General features: G+C 46.8%; 1 protein-coding gene across 1 annotated transcript; it reads right to left on the bottom strand.

Annotated features, from left to right (window-relative positions):
• Nucleotides 1–8,002: 8,002 nt before the first annotated feature.
• Nucleotides 8,003–17,413, bottom strand: LOC134408059 (CCN family member 2-like). Its single transcript, XM_063140131.1, has 5 exons — nt 17,307–17,413; nt 10,912–11,125; nt 9,867–10,121; nt 9,280–9,497; nt 8,003–8,459 (listed from the first exon to the last, which is right to left on the bottom strand). The coding sequence occupies exons 1-5, from the start codon at nt 17,370–17,372 to the stop codon at nt 8,148–8,150; spliced, it is 1,065 nt and encodes a 354-aa protein (XP_062996201.1). The 5' UTR covers nt 17,373–17,413; the 3' UTR covers nt 8,003–8,147.
• Nucleotides 17,414–19,349: the final 1,936 nt, after the last annotated feature.

Below are 19,349 nucleotides of genomic sequence, written 5' to 3'. Positions count from 1 at the left end.
TGGGTTTGAGAGGCCCTGGCAAGAAAAGGGTCCTCTGGTGTCTTCCTCCTCCACCAATGAGACCTGGTGGACTAAATCTGCCTGCAGTGGCAGCTGTCCAAGCAGCTCTAGCCATCCTTTTCATTTCCCACAATCCCCAAGGGTAACGCCAGGTCAGGAGCATTGTGGGAAATGGAAAGCATGGCTAGATTCAGCCCTAGAAAGGGGAAGAGACATTCTCTGGTGCTATGAAAAGCGTGTATCTTTAATGATGAATCTAAAAAGCTCAATGTTTTCGATATACAATCCTTCTTCAGGAGCTGAATATGGATACACGTCGTTAAAATTCAAAAGGAAGAGTAACGATACTTTTTGAATAATCTTAATCCTTTGCGGCATTCCTGCTAAGAGCTGTGTTTGCTCTGAGAATTTCTATCTTAACATCGTGTAGCCATATTCAGCTCCTGAAGGATTGTACATCTGAAACGTTGAGCTTTTTAGAGTCATCATTAAAGATACACACTTTTCATAGCACCAGAGAACGTCTCCCCCCTTTCTTTGCCTGGTGCTTTCTCCCTCTCATTGCAAACTAGATTCAGTCCTGCCAAAAATTAAAACCTACCAAAATTAAAGGGGGCTCCATGGCAGGCATCAACCGTGGACCCTGCCGGAGTCAATACCTATTTTAAAGTGAGTTGTGACCAGTGTTTTTCATAAAGACCCTGTCTTACAACTGAAATTTAGATGGGTTTACTGTAGCTTATATTTGTCTACTAGATTTCTCAGGCTTTACATACAGGGATTTTTTTTTAAAGTATTTGATTTTCACTAGTTTTATCTTGTTTTGGGATTGCAATATATGTTCCTCCCCAAATCCAGTGAATCGCGCAGTGACCGTTTTTAGTTTACAACATTTTGCATCTTAGGTTTGCTTCCCCTCCCAAATCGCTCCTCGCTCTTGCTGCCTGTTCACTTTTTGCTCTCCTGAAGTGGAACGACTATAGCATCATATGTGCAAATGTCTTAAGGCGGCCTTGCCCAAGACATAAGTCTTGGACTACAACACCCATCATCCCCAGCCAGCATGGCACATGTCTGCTTGGACTTTTTTCACCCCGCTGCATGGCAGGGCCAGCCCTGGTTCAGCTCTGTGCATGTCTCATTATGCTAAATGGGGCATACTCTTAGGTAAGTGTGTACACAATTGCAGCCTTATCTCTAGAAATGCTCCCATTCTTGTTTACTCTTCTTGGCTGCTGTTTCTCTGCTTATTGAAGTGCATGCTGCCACCTAGAGCCTGATGTCTCTAATAACAGGGCAGAGAAAATATCCCCCAGGGATTCTTTTTTTTTGGGGGGGGGGGCTCTGTTGCAACCCAGAACTTGTTTTGCTTTCATTTGTCTCTTGTTATCCCTTTGTTGCTCTGCTTTGTGCATTTACAGTATTTATTTGAAAGGTTTTGACCTGCTCTTTAGCCACAAACAAGGTTTCCAGACAAGTTTATAAAGATTAATAACCTAAAAGACACAGCATAAAAGGAAAAAGGATTGGGAGGGAGAAGGAAAACAAATTCTCCTGGCTGTGCCATTCCTCTCTTTCCTTTTGCCGCCTGCTCATCTGCCCTCTTCAAGCAAGCAAATAGTGAGAGGAGGAGAAGCACTCCTCTCTCTCTCTCTCTCTCTCTCTCTCTCTCTCTCTCTCTCTCTCTCTCTCTCTTGCTCTAGGAGGTGGTACCGATTTGACTTAGAGAGACAAGTGGCAAAGAGCAAGAGGAGATGGGGCCACTAATGGAAGGATAGTCATTGAAGCATCTCTTGCCCCATAACCTCGAAACAGCATTGTCTTCACATAAAAAGGAGGAACAGATCCAGAGGACAAGGACCAAAGTCCAGACTCATCTATCCTTTCCATAAAAGAATTGCAGCACCCTGGGCACTGTCTTATCTTGTAATGATTGAACAGAGAAGCAGACCCCCATCCTAAGCTACAAACACAGCACACTCCTGGATTCAGCGAGAGCCAGTGCGGCTTAGTGGTTAGAGCATTGGACTGGGAGTCAGGAGATCCGGGTTCTAGTCCCCACTCGACCATGGAAGCTCACTTGGGTGACTTTGATCCAGTCGTAGACTCTCAGCCCAACCTACCTCACAGGGTTGTTGTTGCGAGGATAAAATGCAGAGGAAGACGTAATGTATGTTACCTTGGGTTCCTTGATGAGGAAAAAAGGTGGGATATAAATTAAATAAATAAATTCCTTGATGGGCTGTTATTGCCAGGAAATATTATTCCTTGGTCTGGGCACTAGACCAGACCATCAGGTTTTTTGACTGGCTCAGCCAGCCCTGGGTGTTCATAGGCCTCTGTCATCGGAGAAGGCTGAATGGAAGCAAGATTTATCCTGGAAAGATCAGGCCGGGAGACAGGCCCTCTGGAATGACGGGATGATGTGCAGAGTCCGTAAGCTGCTAAGCCTCAATAAAGCCCCTCTTATATTCAGGCCACAATAACCGGCTGCTGCTGTGAACATCTGTTCTGTGGCTATTTGTAGCTCAGCGTCAGGGACTTCAGATTTCTGTAGGGAGCCAACAGACAAGCGTCTGCATTCATTTCCACCAGGTTGGAGCAGAAGCGACAGACCCACCATATATTCTAAACGTCCCCCTATTTTGCAGGGACAGCCCTGGTCTTCTAGAACCTGTCCGTGGAAAATCTTTGGGACTGTTCACACAACACAATTAACTCACACTCGGTGGTTGAGTGTGGGTTGTTGTTGAACCGTGGGTTAGCGTGTTGTCTGAACCCAGGATATTTTTCTGCAGGATGGCTTATACACCATGCAGTGTGGCTTGCAGACCACTCTGAACAGCCCAACAACAAACCATGGGTTCTCAAGATGACAGGTTCGAGAAAAATAAAAGACACTACTACATGGTTAATAAGCTACCCTGTGGAAAATGACCTGTGTTCAGACCACATGCGAACCCAAAATTCAACAACAACCTACACTCAACCACGGGGTGTGGGTTGCCATGTTGTACAAACCCAGTCATTCTCTGTATTTTGGTGGTGGATGAAATTTGGAAGGGGGATGCTTTTTTTAAAAAAAAAAATGTAGTTCACCTGGATGTGTGTTAGAGTCAAGCCTGGCATCAGCAGGTGACATTCTCAGGCCAATGATGCCGCCCCCCACCCCAATTTTGCGAGAGCCCACCACCAATGCCTGCATTGAGCATCCCCCCCTTTTTTAAAAAAGACACATCTTCAACCAATGCAAGCCAGCTGGGTCTGGGAGCTGCCATTTTAATTTCCCATAATGCCCCTGATGTAGCATCATTCCAGGGCATTGTGGGAACTGGAAATGGTGGCTTGCTAAGTGAATTTAAAGTGCTGATACTACTACTGCCTGTAGCAGCCAGATTTCACCTACATAGGAGTCCCACCACTTGGCACTTCAAGTACTTATTCTAGCACAAATTGCTCACTCTCTCTCTCTCTCTCTCTGTTGAGACATTTGTCCGGGCTGATGCCCATCAACGTATGCTAGCCCATGGGAAAGTACGACTTTCAATATAGGCAACTATGGTGAAAAAGATCCTGAAGGCAATGATAAAACAGGTGTAGAAAAGCTGTCTCAGGTGCTGTTTGATGGCAGATTTCCAATGATTCCCAACTTAAATTAAGTTACAATAACTGCGTTGATCTGTAAGCCACAGCCAGGGGACGCAAATAGAAAATTTAATTTATTTCCATCCATCCGTTCCATGTGTAATTTTAGTTGAAAAGCAATTAAGTTCCTAAAGCTCGATGAAAGCTACTTTGTTTGTATTTTGTTGTTGTTTTTCCCAGGACAACAAATCTGAAGCTTGGAAATGCACTTCTAGAAGGAGAAGCAACAAAGAGTCCTGTACTGTCTTAAAGCCTAGCAAATGTATTACTATGGCATAAGCTTTCATGGACTCAACGTACACCATATATATCTCTAGTCCACAAAGGTTTGCACCAGGATACATCTGTTAGTCTATAAGGGGCAACAAGGCAAATAAAGAGGTTCCCCCCCCAACAGACTTGAAAGGTTTTAAGCTTTAAATTGTTTTAAGAGGAACTAATTGGTCCAGAGTTCCCGGATGTTCTTGGTACTGACCATGAAGGGTGTGTGTGTTTTGTAATGGCTGAGAATATGACTTTACATCAGCCTTTGCCAACCTGGGGCCCTGCAGATGTTTTGGACTACAACCCCCATCATTCCCAGCCAGCATTTTGGCTACATAAGGGTCAGCATTCAGAGAATGAGTTTGCTATTAATATATTATGTCCTTAGGCTGATGTCCTAGGCGTACTTAGCTGGACGTATACTCCGTTGGGCACAGGCAGCAGTAGTTAATGCTTACTGCTTGCAGTTAAACCACTTTTGCAATACTTAAGAATGTAAGAAAAGCCCTGCTGGATCACACCAAACGCCTGTCTTGTGCATAATTCTTTTCCCACAGAGCCTATGGGAACCCCACAAGCAGGACATGAGTGCAACAGAACCCTTCAGCTTGTATTCCCCAAAAACTGGTATTGAGAGGCATACTGCCTCTGATACTGGAGGTAACGTATAGGTATCTGGACTAGCAGCCTCAGGCCTCAGTTAGACAAGGGGGGTAGGAGGGAGACAATCTCGTGATTTTATTATCATGAGATCGTCACCCTGCTCTACACATGGTGCGCAACATCGTGGCCACCATTTTGAATTTATTTTTAAACGAGAAGGAGCGCAAATCGTATTTTTTTTTAAAAAAAAAAACACCTTCCCCTCCCCCCACCCCACCCCCAATGGGCACAGAGCTCCTCAGGAGCTCTGTGCCCCATACCCAGCTCCCGGCTCCTCACGGTTACTTGCGAGGAGCTGGGACAAACCGCGATGCCCAGCCACACGTTCTGCGGTCTTGGGATCAGCCCAGGACCATGGAAAAACTGGGTTAGAAGGGTAGGGCAAAATCCCAGGGAAATGGAGGGATCATCCCTCCCTGCTCCCAGGATGCCCTGTGCGTCATGTGAACGCACAGGGATGAACCCAGGGCGATCCCCAGGATATTACCTCATCTACCTCTGGCCTCATTCTTCATAGCCTTACCCTCCATGAATTTGTCTTAATTCCATTATAAAGCCATCTAAGTTGGTGGCCGTCACTACAATGAACGTTTTATCGCATGCTCATTACTGCCCACCCAAAGCTTTTCGTGCGTCCTTTTAACAATGACAGTGGTGATATCCACCCCCCCGCACATCTCCCACCATTTCTGGTCTTTTCCCCCCCGCGACAAAATAGTCCCCAGTAAATCCGATTTATTTTTTTAAAGCGAAACTTGCCGCCATTTCCTGTTGTGTGCAGGAAAAGCAGCACAATAAAAACGCCCACTGAATGGGCCACGTGGTCGTTGCTGCTTCCTCTTTCTTTCTCTGTGTAAAGAAATGGTCGCTATTGTGGGACAGCAGAAGGAGGCCATAGCGACGGTAGGGAAACACGATTCCCCCTCTACATCTTGTGGTAGTGAATTCCATAGTTTAAATATGCAGTGTGTGAAGAAGTCCTTCGCTTTAGCTGTCCTGAATCTCCCTCTGTTCAGGAGGGGAGAAAACATCTCCCTATCCACTTTCTGCACACCATGGGCCCGTCTACACTTGTCTAGATGAAACGTAACAAGTTGGCAGAGATGACGTCAGCAGTCACGTGATGCTGTTGTTATGTTTCTTCTGACTTTTAAAACCGTTCCACTTTCTGTTAAAATCGTTTTAAAACTAACAATGTGCCCCAACCTTTCGTTGTATTCAATGCCGTCTTTCAAAGTCATGTCTCGTGACCATGGTCTTTGCTTCCTGATTAGGACAAGTGAGGGCTTTTCTAGACGAGGGGAGGGAGAGCTGGCACAACACGATGAGGGGGAGGGGGAGGGAGAGCGGTGAAAGAGGGGACAGAGGCTTAATTTTTTAAAAAAACTGCTTATCTTTTGGGGCGCACGTGGCCCCTTTAAGACGCTGCAGGGCTTCCCTCGTCCCTACGCGTCGCCCCGCCTCCCTGCCGGCTTATCCCGGCAGGTCTAGCTCAGAGTCACCGGAAGAAGGAGGTTTACTTCAGAGCCGGTATGAGCATAATGAAGAACGTTCTAAAGAAGAGTGTGCTGGGGTAAAACGATAGAAGAAAAGGTATTTCGATTGACTGGGCTCAAGTTGCATTTTGTAACGTAGCAAGGGAGGATGCAACAATGCACTTAAACAACGGTGTAATGAATAGTGTAGATCCTGCCCATGTGTAATTTTCTACACCTCTATCATGTCTCCCCTTACGCATCCTTTCTCTAGCTAAAAAGCCCCAAACATTATTACCTTTTCTCATAGGGGAGTCGCTCCAGTCCTTTGACCATTTGGGTTTCTCTTTTCTGCCCCTTTTCCAGCTCTACAATATCCTCTTTGAAGTACGGTGACCAGAGTTGCGTGCAGCACGCCAAGCGTAGCTGCACCAGAGATTTCTAAAACAGCATTATGATTTTGGCAGTTTATTTTCGATTCCTTTCCTAATGATCCCTAGCATAGACTTTCACAGCAGCTGCACACTGGGTCGAAAGTTTAGTCGAGCTATCAACCGTGACCCAAGATCGATTTCCTGGTCGGTCACAGCCAGCTCAGAGCCCCTGTGTGAAGCCAGTGTCATACTGCCCATAACACACGCAGTCGAGCTACATTGCTATTTACTCAAAATGCTTTTCACTTGTTTTCATTTTGGTGTTGGTTTTTTTAAAAAGAGGTTTATTGTCCTCATCTTTAGATGCAGCATTGTCTTATTATGACTCTTCGGAGTCAAGCGAGCAAGAATTGCTTAAAACAAAACAAAAAAGGCAGTAAGCAGAGAAGCAAAACAGCAGGAAAATGGACCACAACAAGAATGAGTTTCTCATAAGTAACTATACAAAAACTTTGAAAAATAATACGCTCCTTGGTATTTACATCTCAAAAGTTGGGGGGGGGATCTCTGAAGGAAGATTCTAGATGCTCTTTTGGGCCGGAGATATGGAAAGAAGGAAAGAAGGATCTATCCTGCAAATAACCCAAGTTTAATAGAAATCTTCAAATGATATATAATGTGGATGCCTCTGTTAAGAGACAGGACACCCAACTTGATGGGTTCTCGCAGGTCAGATAATCTTAAATGGCACCTCCTGTTGGATATCTTTATAATTCAAGACTTTCAAAGTTTCATCTTGAGTTCAGTCCGTGCTTTGCAGGACTTGTTCAATACCTTCAACTGTGTCTTTTTGAGCACATATTTCCTGGCTGCTTTCTTGCTCAAAGTCAAACCAGGTTGGTTCTGGAAGGAGGGCTCCTAGCGCTAGCAATCAGAAGGCATTCTGCAGGTCTTCCTTCTTGGCTTCCTGAACTGATTTTCCGCAGTAAGAAAAAAGACAGAAGAAGCAGTGAGAAAACACAAGAGGGCTATGAGCGGATGACAATGGCATCTGTAAAATCCCATGGATAAAGAATTGCACTTTAGAAGGATCGTCTGGAAACACCCCGTGTCTACAAACAAGGTTGACTCTAAAGCCAGAGGCAAAGGGCTGGAGGAGTGCTCACGCCGCACCAGCGTGCATCCCAGTTCTGTTTCATATTTGGACATTTGGCATCGGAGGAACAAGGTGATGGGGTGGGGCGAGGTCTGCAGGAGAACAGAAGAGTATTGGCTGTGCAGGAGTTGTGGGACGGAGAAAGGGATCCAGGGAAGAAGCAAGGGACTGTATATAGCATCCGCATGATGAAAATTGCCTAAAGCCTGCAGTTTTGGGAGGAGGTCATTGTCCAAGCTGGATCAGAATTTCCTGGGTATTTGATCAGGAGGGGAGTTTGGATCTGAAGCTTGAGGTGAAATTCTGAATGTTGCAAAGCCATGTGTTTTAGCTCTGCTCATAGAAAACAAAATGTTGGATGTGCTGCTGGTGGTGCTACTGCAGAACAGAGAATCATGTAGTCCTTGGACATGCATGCAGGCCTTCTAACCATCCCCGTTAATGAAGAACCTTCTCCATCAGTCTCTCTTTTGTCCAAGGTGTTGGCAGCAGAAACATCTTTGGATAGTTTCACACACATACACACACACACAGAGCCATCTAGCCCGAGGGAGACAGGATGGCAAAGCACTACTGCCTCTCCAACTTGACATGGTCCCCGATCATCCGCCGGTGGTAGACGGCCAAGAAGATGTCGTTGTCCACCGGGCAATCGTAGTGGCAGGAGCAGGATCTGATGATCATCATCTTGCGGATGAACGTCTCCCCCTCCGGACACCGGAAGGTCACTTTCGCCGTGCTGGTGACGTGTGGAGTGCAGCAGCGCCCATCGATGCAACTGCCACAGAACTTAGGCCGGTAGGAGCGGGTGCTGATGCAGCCAGTGAACTCGAAGCGGATCGCTCGGCGGGGCTTGGGGTTCCGCACGCACTTCTTTCCCTTCTGAAAAGGAGAGAGGGCAGGGCAGTGATTAAGCCCTGGCTGGATTCTCATGGAGGGGACCTAGGAAGCTGCCTGAGGTTATGTCGGACCATAGATCTCTCTAGCTCGGTATTGTCAACACCAGGGGTGGGCACAAGGTAGAGCTCCTGCAGTAGAGGCTGGTGGCTCCAACTCTGATGGGCCTGTGGATCCATTCCAGGTTGCAGTCAGAATGCCAATGGAGCTATCCAAGGTGCTGAACTTATTGGGTGGGAGTAGAGTAGAGTTCAGCACCTTGGATAGCTTCTTTGGGGTTCTGGGGGGTTCTGACTGAATCCCAGAATGGATTCACAGCCGCACCAAAATCAGAGCCAGCAGCCGATGGCCAGGAATGGTGGAAGCTGACATCCCAAACGTCTAGAGATTTACTTTCTACACTGACTTGCAGTAATTCTCCAGGCTCTCAGATAGTTTCTCCTCACTCCCTAGTATTAAAGCTGCAAGCTTCTCCATGCAAAGCAAGTGCTCTACCACTAAGCTATGATCCTGGTAAAATGTGTCACCCCCCTGCAGTAAAATATCAACATACATGAGGAGGGGGATTTCTTGTACGGCATGGCATCCACTCATGTAAGCCTGCAATCTAAAGCTGTACAGGCCAGCCACAAATTTATCACCTCAACGAGAGCTAGGAGCTTTAATTCCACGCAGTTCAGCTTGCAGAGGCAATATAAGGCATGGGTTGTCTTTCCCCCATCCTGCCCCCAAAGCCTTGATTTCCTCCTTTCCCTGCAGCTCCCACCTTCTTCCATATGCTGGTTATGGTTAGCTGCCATGGTACCTTGATTTTCTTCTCCAAGGGGACGTTGCAGTACCGGACCATGCAGAGCCTGCTCTCCTTCTCCAGCCGGCATTGGGGGTTATCATTGGTGACCCGGGTGGAGATGCCCATCCCACAGGTCTTTGAGCAAGCACTCCATTCAGTGGTCTGAACCAAGCAGTTCTCCTGGAGGCTGTTGTGCCTAGGCTTGGGCCTGTGAGCTGGATTGTTGCTGTAACCTGAGAAGGGCCAAAGGACATCCATGAGCAAAACTTCACGGCCAAACCTGAGAGACCACCTTCTTACCTATCAACCTGCCCTGTCACTGAGTCAGAGGGCAAGCTCCTGGTGGTCCTGCATGGACCTATGGCCCAACTGGAGTCTACCCGGAGAAGAGCCTTCAGGGTGGTGGCTCCCTTTCTATGGAACTCCGTGCCTCTGCTAACACAGGCAGGTGCTAACCCTGTGTTGTTTCCAGCACCTTCTGAAAACAGCATTATTCCAGGAAGACTTTATCGATTTATATTACCAGCCATGGCTTTTACCCCACTTCCCCTCCCTCTCATCCATCCCTGAGCCATCATCACTCCCCCAAAGGTGCGTGTCACCTGCCATCCCCTTTCCATAATGGTTCTGCTGGCTGCTGCCCCCTTCGCAGACCCACTCTTCGCAGCATTTGTTCTGCACTTTCACCCGGCGGGGAAAGGGGCAATCGGGGGAAGGGAGCCGCATGCCGTCGGTGCAAAGAGGGATGCAGCCAATGGCGCCGTCCATGCAGATGCACTGCAGCTTGCAACTGGGCTGGAAACTCTCACCGTTAAGGTAGATCTTCCCCAACAGGTCGCAGGTGGCCCCTTCATGAGCTGGAAGGAGAAGACAGGAGTTTGTGTGAGCAGGGACCTATCTCTCTCAACCCATGTGTGTCTATGTCATGGGTAGGCAAGCTGGTGCCTGCCTCCATCTCTTTTGGACTACAGCTCCCACCAGCCCCAGCCCTCATGGCTAATGGTCACCCTGGGTCATTTGTTTCCCTCTCCCCTTCTCCCGCTCGCTCCCTCTATCCCAGCTGCCTTTGCAGCACTGTAGTACTGGCACAGAAAGAGGCTTTGTTGTTTGACCGCTCTTGCCCGCTGCCTCTGTAGCCTGGAGAAACAACCCATGATACTGGGTTTGCACATGACAACCCATGGTTTAAACAACCCACAGTTCATAACCCAACTGCAAATCATGGGTTCTCTTCATGGGGTTTATTATGATTAATAACCCATAGTTAACCTATAGTTCCGAGTTCGCACGTAATGACAACCCACAATTCAACAAACCATGCTTAATTAAACCATGGGTTGTCGTTTTGTGTGAATCTGGTCAGAGAGTTAGACGGGGTCTTGTAGGCCATCTAATCCAACCCACTGCTTGATGCAGGAAATTCACAGCTGGAGCACCCCCAACAGATGACTGTCCATCGCTGCCCTCTGCCCCCAGCAAAGAAGAGCCTCTATGCAACTGGCTCCATGATCAAACTGCTCTTACTGTCATGAAGTTTTTCTTAATGTTCAACCAAAATCTACCCTCCCCCGACTTAAGCCCATCTTAGATCTGGGGCAGGGGATCTTCTATTTGCAGCGGTGGAGAGAATCTATGAATGTAGCTCACCTAAGCAGATGCCACTGTCTCTGTGGATTTTGGAGAAGTCACAGTAGAGCTCTTTATGGTGATCACAAGGTTTCTGCAGGGAGCACAGTTCGCCGAGCTGCCTGGCACACACTTTGCAACAGCCGCAGCCATCCAATAAAAGGCTGGTACCAGCTGGGCACTGGAACACCTGCGAAGGGCACTGGCAAGGGTACGAGCATGCCTGGGATGCCACCTACAGGACCAAAAGAGAAGTGCAGGATTATTCAGACCAACCCCCAAACTATTTTTTATTTTTTTATTATTTTTTATTTAAGGATTTTTATGCCGCCATTCAGCCAAAAAAGGCTCTCACGGCGGCTTACAAAAGGATTTCTTGACAGTCCCTGCCCACAGGCTTACAATCTAAAAGACATGACACAAAAGGAAAGGGGATTGGGAGGGAGGAGGAGGAGGAGGGGGAAAAGGAAAGCAAATTCAGGCACTACAATCTTAGTTGTAAAGTTCAGCAGTTACAGGTGACAGCAGGAGGGAGGGGGCTCTCAGCTGGAGCTGGACCCAGGCACGGTGGAGAGGTGCCTGGCTGCTGCTTCCTCACTCACTGGTGGCCTCTGCAGAGACAGTTGACAGCAGGAGGGAGGGGGCTCTCAGCTGGAGCTGGACCCAGGCACGGTGGAGAGGTGCCTGGCTGCTGCTTCCTCCCTCACTGGTGGCCTCTGCAGAGACAGTTGGTAGCAGGAGGGAGGGGGCTCTCAGCTGGAGCTGGACCCAGGCACGGTGGAGAGGTGCCTGGCTGCTGCTTCCTGCCTCACTGGTGGCCTCTGCAGAGACAGTTGGTAGCAGGAGGGAGGGGGCTCTCAGCTGGAGCTGGACCCAGGCACGGTGGAGAGGTGCCTGGCTGCTGCTTCCTCCCTCACTGGTGGCCTCTGCAGAGACAGTTGGTAGCAGGAGGGAGGGGGCTCTCAGCTGGAGCTGGACCCAGGCACGGTGGAGAGGTGCCTGGCTGCTGCTTCCTCCCTCACTGGTGGCCTCTGCAGAGACAAACTATAATGCTACATTCCCAATATCTGGTTCCAGTTAGTAGTTTAGCAGCTGTGTTTTGATGAACTAACTGCAGTTTCAGGGCAGTGTTCACGAGAAACCTCACATATTACAATAGTCAATCCTGGAGGTTAGTAGAAAGAAGCCACATCTGGCACACCACCAGTTGCAGCTTATAGAAAGTGTTCCATACCACAGAGGCCGCGCAATTTGCAAAATGGTGAACTCCAACATTCTCAAGTAGGTATAGCCAAATATTGTTAGTGAGAAGAACCACCATTCGGAGCTCTACTACCTACGCCTATGCTCAGTGACACCCTGGTCCCATCTGCTCAACTTACAAGTCAAAACAAGATGTATTTAGTTTTGAATGCCAACACTTCAGGCTGAACCTGGGTACCTGGGAAATTGTGTACTGAATGTTCTTTCTGCTTCACATCCCGCAACCCTTCCCCACCATTTGGATGAGAAGCCAGCTCTTGTCTCTGCAGCTGTTCTGGCTCGAAGAAAGACTTGAATCGGATCAGTGAACCACACAGATCTCACCTCGGGGAAAGTGCTAACACGGGCAGCGTCAATGCCGCCGGGCTGGTTTATGATTCATGCTATCATATTCAAGAGGATTAGCAGAGTCGCTTCTATGAAGGCCCAGTACATATTTGGAAGTCGCTTTGGGGATTCCAAGCTCTATTGTAACCAAGCCTAAATACACACAACTGAAATAAATACATATCCCCCCACCCCGAGACCCACTGCCACCAATTTATTCATTTCCCTCCATTGTTTCCTCTGTGTCAAATCTTAGATTGTAAACTCCTTGGGGCAGAGAACTGCCATTTTCTGCTTCATAAAACATCCTGCACATTGATGGTGCTCTATAAGCAAGATGAGGATGAGGAGGATGGTGATGATGTATTGATATGCTTCTTCATTACTGGGGAGGAGAGGAGACTAAAATTCTGTGGCCCAATTCTTAGATTCTGTAACCCCCAAACCAAATTCTGTCATTGGAATAAATGAGGCAAGTTACCATAAATAGACATATGATTTGCACACTTTTCTTTGATTGCATGAACGTAGCGGAGGATAATTATATTCTGATACGGGATGGTAGCAAACCCAGGTCTTTAAACCAGGATCTGTCCCACTGTCATGTAAAGTGGGGTGGGGTTTGCCATCAATAATAACAACAACAACAACATTTATATACCGCCTCATAACTGAAGCTCTATGGGCAGTTTACAAAGATTAAAAGATTTAACATTCAAGATCTATATACAAAATTTTAAACCATAAAAACAGCTAACATTTTAAACAATTTTTAAACTCTCAGCCAGGCCAAAGACAGTTCTGGAGTCAGTTAAAACTCAGCATATGCTGTTAAATGCCTGGGATAAAAGAAAAACCTTCACGTGGCTCCGAAATGGTCCAAAGTGGGAGAGGGATAGTGGGAGAGGGATGAGTGGGGTTGTATGTGTGTTAAACCTTCCCCTAAATGCACCTTTCCCACAAACCCACTTTCCAGCCACTTTTCTCTCATGTGGGTTCACTTCCAGTGCCAGAGCCCACATGCAGGAAACTGGAATGCAGGCATTAGAGTGGCAAGCTCAGCACACCTTACTTCCGTGCCCCTTTGCTTTGACTCATTCAATCCCACCACACAATCCTGTTTTAGGCTGTTTAGGCAGGGACGTTGCTCAGTGGTAGAACATGTGGAGGCTGGTGGCTCTGGGTTTCAGTCAGAACCAGCCAGAATTCTAAAGGAGCTGTCCAAAGTATCGAACCTATTTTGGGGATAGGGTTCAGCACCTTGGATAGCTCCTTTCTAGCTGATTCTAGCTGGTTCTGATGGAAATGCAGAATGGATCCACAGCCCCACCAAAATCAGAGCCACCATCTCCAGTTAAAAGGATCGGGGAGCAAGAGGGGATGTTCACTCCCTGAGAATTTGGATAGCCACTGTCAGTAGAGATGGACCAATAATCTGAGCCAGAGGTAAATGCAATACAACCCTTATGTGCCGCCACAGGAAGTGCTGGCCTATGAAAGCATTATTTGGTAGCCATCAGAAAGGCATCCACTTGGAAGACCTTCCAGTCCTTCAGTTACTGTCATCAATGCCCCGTTGCTACTCATCTGTAGCATGGGATCCAGCAATCTTTCTTCAAGGGGTGGTTTTCGTTTGCAGATAGTTTGCTTTTCCACAGCATTTAAGCAGTTGCAGTGCTGTCACTGGGAAATTTCTTCTTCCACCTAGTGTATTCCCTGGCTGTTACAACTGCTTTATGGTACGTGGTTGTGCAACCATCGTGGACACTGATTGTACAGTACCTGTGACATCACATACAATGAACAACGCAGCTCCACACATGCAACAACCAACACCCATTTAAAGAACATGAGTGTATGTTCTGGGTGAGTTAGTCCTCTGTCCATAAGCTACTGCAAGATGGGAAGCATGATCCAAGCACTAATTTTAAATTAAATACTTAAAAACCATCAACTCTCCATGTTCTTCTATCTCCCCCTGCCCTGACATCTCAGGAATCTTTGCTTCATTTGTGCTTTTAATTCATCGCTGTCAATGAGCAAACCCCTTTTTCCAGCACTGTTCCTCCATCATCACCACAACCCAACCCTAACTCCTTCCTCCCATAAATACCAACTGGCTCTTTCCCTCTCTATTATATATGTACCAACACTTAATATTTATCTATGGTGCTTCTTTTAAGCACAAAAAGTGCTTCATATTTAGATATCCTTACAACAACCTAGTAAAGTAGACCTGTATAATTATCCTGATATAGCAGATGGTGCCGGTAAATTCTGTGGCCCAGAATTGTGGCTAGTTCTAGTGTGTTTCTAGCTGCAATGAGATTTCAGCTTGAGAATTCCATGCTCACGCCCTTTCACTGCAATCCCATACACACCTACCTGGGAGTGAGCCTTCTTGAACTCAGTGGGACTTACTATTGAGTAGAACTGTGCTGGTAAACACTAGAAGGATTTCTAACCATCAATTATAGTATTTCTTTCCCCACCAGCAGCACCATACATACAGTATACATTACCGTAAAGAGCCACCCTACATGTCTTTCCAAAATAGGAAAGATTAGCTATGGGCCCATGCTTGTCCTAGGCATGAACCCATAGACACCCATGGGTGTATTCCTAGTGTAGGTGCTATGACTAACTACTGAGGCATGCTTATGTTGGGACAGACAGGAATCCTCAGTCAAGGCCACCAAAGGGGCATCTATACAAAGCCACTTTGGTAGCTAATTCCTTCAAAATCACGCAGCATCGCTGCTGTCTGGTGGAAGTGATAAAGTTACATGTCGGGACCAGGTAACTGACCAGGAAAAAACACAGTGGACCAGTCACCATCTCTCAGCCTAACCTCCCTTGCAGGGTGGTTATGCAGATAAACTAAAAGGGGGGAAGAACTATGTACCCTGACCTCACTGCAGGATGAGTAGGATGAAAATGTTACTAAATCACTATAATAACAACGACCCACAGTACGTGTTCAGCTAGGTTATTTGCAAATGAGTGTTGTGATTTCTTTTGCTGCCATTCTTGCATTATAACTCATTTTAAGCCCATGGTTTTCAAAAAGTTAGACTGCTGGCCAAAATCAACGTTGTACTGGAACAGGAAGTTTCCCAAGTCTTTCATCCACACCCACTCCTGGGTCTTCTTCCAAGTCCAAGTTTCGGTCTTCTATTCCCTTGTAGCCAATGTTTCCTCCTTAACTAACGGGGATGCCTGCTGCAATCCTTTCTCTTGCAAGCCCTCCAGGATCTATCAAAGTCCATCTGCACATCTACTGCCCCTGCCTGCTCAACCCATCCGCTTCCAACCAGTCTGTGGGCCACCAGATAAACCAAGGCCAGTTCTACACCTTGTGTCAAATCGTTATGAATGTGGAATAAAAAGCAGGATATTACATGGAATGTGGATTGTGTCCCAATAGTTATCAGTGCCCTTCAGTACCACTGTAAAGCAGATCTAGCCCTAGAGGCTGCACCTGTTCACCTGTCCCTCTTCACTGACCACCACACTTCCTGCGTTCCCCTTGCTTACAGCTGGGCAGTTAGATAATTTTACGCTCTGGACTTAATGGTCTTACGGAGGCTTCCCCTCTTTCCATGGTAATGTTCAACACTTCAAAGCGTGGTAAGCCAACCTAACTATGTTTGGAGCCACCCACCCCACCCACCCCTCTCATTGTGCTGAGAGGGGGGCCCAGACCAGTACCACTGGTCAGTAGGGTGGTCATTTGCCTACACTGAGAAATCTTGATCTGAATAAAGCGAAAAGCATACGGCATGGGGACTGTAATCCTGGACCAAAAAATTAACAAGCAACTTTGCCTGTTGACCATCACTGACACAAAATGGTGTATCCTTGGCATTCCATGCCCCCCCCCCCAGAATTGGATATTGTGGTTACTGTGAACAATGCCCAGTCCCAATCTCACATGTCCAAGCATCCTCTACAGTACACTCAAGAGAGCACAGCAGTGCCGGATCTCTGAGCACCAGCAAAATGCCATGTGCACTCAGTCTGCCCTAGAGATGATCCTGTGTAATACATGCAGGAACAACACTGTGTTCATGAACAGCAGGGGTAAGAACATAAGATGAGCTCTGCTGTATCAGACCAAGCCTTGCTAGTCCAGCATTCTGTTCACACAGTGGTCAACCAGCTGCTCACAGGAAAGCCACAAGCAGGACCTGAGTGCAACAGCACTCTCCTGCTCATGTTCTCCATAACCTAGGAATATGCCAATAATAATAATAATAATAATAATAATAATAATAATAATAATAATAATAATAATAATTTGTCCATCTAGTAGCCCATTACAATCTATTATGACTGGAACAGCCTTTCTGGGTCTTAGGGAGAGAAAGGTCTTCTTCTTCATCATCATCATCATCATCATCACCATCACCATCATCTGGAGATACCTGGGATTCAACCTGGGACCTTTAGCATGGAAAGCATGTGCGCTACCACTCAGCTACAGTCCTGTGCCATACATAGGAGCTGCAGCCTTCTGTATCACTTTCACTCTCCAGGGCGAAAGCATCTTCCGCCTCCCATTCATTCTCTTTAAGCTGTCCTGGGGAGCAGAGCACAGACAGAGTGCAGAGCTTGTGAAAGCAACGCAGACACCATCGTGCTTCCTGGAGGAGCCGGGGATCAAACGTGGGACCTTGCGTGTTCAACACACGAGCTCTACCACTGAGATGTCAGGCTGGTTCAGGACTCCTGCGCTCAGGTAACTCATTCAGCATATGCCTCAAAGGCTGACGGCAAGCCCATTTATCCCGGTACATGCAACGAAATGGTACATCTATACATACCCAGCCAGGGTCCAAGACGAAAAGGAAGAGGGTGACAGTTATGACAGCTCCCAGGTTGTCAAACATCCTGAGCTCCTTGCTGTGCACATCCCTCGTCTCTGCAGTTTGGAGGGTGCCGTTCTGAGGCTCATCTTTAAATAGCCTCCTTTCTAAAAGGGGTGTGCCTGGCCATGAGTGACAACCTGGAAAACAGCCCAAAGTGGGTGCCACAGAAAATGCACTGAATTCCAGAGAATTTCCCCCACCCCATGCACATCCACGCGCGCACACACACACACTTCTTTTTCTCCGTCTCCAGAATTCCTGCGGGCCTGGTGGTGAAGTCTGGGATACAGACATAACATTCCACACGGGGCAGGGGGGGAGTCAACATTTCTCGCCAAGCCCTTTAAAAGACGTTCTTTCCTTCTTTAATCCCAAAAGCATGTTGACGGGAATGATTTTGCAGACTCCTTCCTCCAACTCCCTCTCTGTGTCTCCCCCACTCCTTCCACCAGTTTAGTCTCTATTGGACATACAAGCTGTGCTGGTTAAATAAACTCAAGGTACGCTGAGCTAATTTCTCTCCCTTGAAGGAGGAAAAAGATGGAATGTTCAGCTGTCTTGACAGCTATTAGGTACCACTAGCAAACCGTGTGAAAGCTACAAAATGCCCACATTTCTGCAGGGCGTGATCACCTGTTCTGAGTCAAGGCAGATGACTAAGCGATGAATAAGCCACCTGAGCCGTAAAATTGTTCTAGGGTTTTCAAAATCCTTTGAAAAGTGGGGAGGGTCACGTTTAGAAGCCTTCAACAGAGACATCTTCACAGTCGGGCCTAGGAAATGGATGTTTCAGTAAGCTTCTGCCATTATCTCCAATTAACTTCCTCAATAGTCCAAAGACCTCACTTTTCTTTGGTTTCTTAGAACAACATTGGAGAACATGTGGCTAAGGATGTCGGAGAAATCCACAACAGAACCAAATGAGTTGGTTTTTATTAAACCAACTGGCATTTCCCCCTTTTGGGTGGTGTTTGCAAGCTTTGGGAACTGTTTTCCCACACTTCGGAAATTTGCGCAAATTTCGTCATAGAAAAATACACAAAAATAAAAAACCCTGGCCAAAAATGTACATTTCCGCCATAGTCTAAAGCATGAAAATGCACGTTTTGGGGGGAATTTGCGCGTTTTCACATGTGTGAATTTGCGCACATTTGGAAACTAAAAGAATCCAATTCCATCAATGGGCGGACAACAGAACGATAGGCACCTGACAACCCACAAGACACAGATGGAACAGATTCTACACAATCTGTACATCTCTACGTCTGGCCCTCCAAGATGTTGTTGGACTGCAACTTCTATCAGCACTAGCGAACACAGTCAATGGTGAAGGATGCTAGGAGTTGCAGTCCAATGACATCTGGAGAGCCATACATTCGCCATCCCTGTCTTAGAGAAGTCTACAACAGAGAGTCTGGTTTTTGGTTGAAATCAGATATGCTGAACCAACATGTCCAGTTCATTCAGGAAGCAACACGGCTGATACAAGGTGGGCGGCTGGTGTGCAATAGTGTGTTTTCATTTCCGTACTTCCCAATAGCTGCTGAGGCTCTCTGGGCAGTTCACAAGTCATAAAAAGTACAGAAAAGTACAACATTATAAACATTATAAAACAACATTATAATAAAACGTGGTCTAATTTTTTTTAAGATATGAAATTTAAAACAATGAAACAGCTAGAAACTATTTCAATTCATTTTCAATAACAGACCTGTTAAGACAGTTGACCTAAGTAGCCCTTCATATGCCATTAAATGCTGAGCATAGTGGGCAGTCTTAAACAGGACAGCAAAAAAAAAATGAGTAAGGTAGATGAACCAATGGTCTGAGTTGATATAAGGACGCTTCCTACGTACAATTATCTTTTCCCAAGTATTTTCAGGTGGGATTCTTTTGAGCTGTTGGTATCATATGGCCTGCTTTCAACTCTGGGCCTAGAAATAGAGAGGAAGAAGGTTGCAAGAAGGAGCCTTTTCAGTGGTGGCCATTCAACTTTGG

Source organism: Elgaria multicarinata, chromosome 13 (assembly GCF_023053635.1).
Source record: "Elgaria multicarinata webbii isolate HBS135686 ecotype San Diego chromosome 13, rElgMul1.1.pri, whole genome shotgun sequence".
Taxonomy (NCBI): Eukaryota; Metazoa; Chordata; class Lepidosauria; order Squamata; family Anguidae; genus Elgaria; species Elgaria multicarinata.
Note: the sequence above shows the minus strand (reverse complement) of the source record. Positions and strands in the feature narration are given on the sequence as shown.

Coding starts and splice junctions, on each gene's coding strand:
- LOC134408059 (XM_063140131.1), bottom strand. CDS start 17,372: ATGTTTGACAACCTGGGAGCTGTCATAACTGTCACCCTCTTCCTTTTC. Junction 11,126..17,306: donor TCGTCTTGGACCCTGGCTGG/GTATGTATAGAT, acceptor TTGGTCCTGTAG/GTGGCATCCCAGGCATGCTC. Junction 8,460..9,279: donor CCTTGGAGAAGAAAATCAAG/GTACCATGGCAG, acceptor TCTCCTTTTCAG/AAGGGAAAGAAGTGCGTGCG.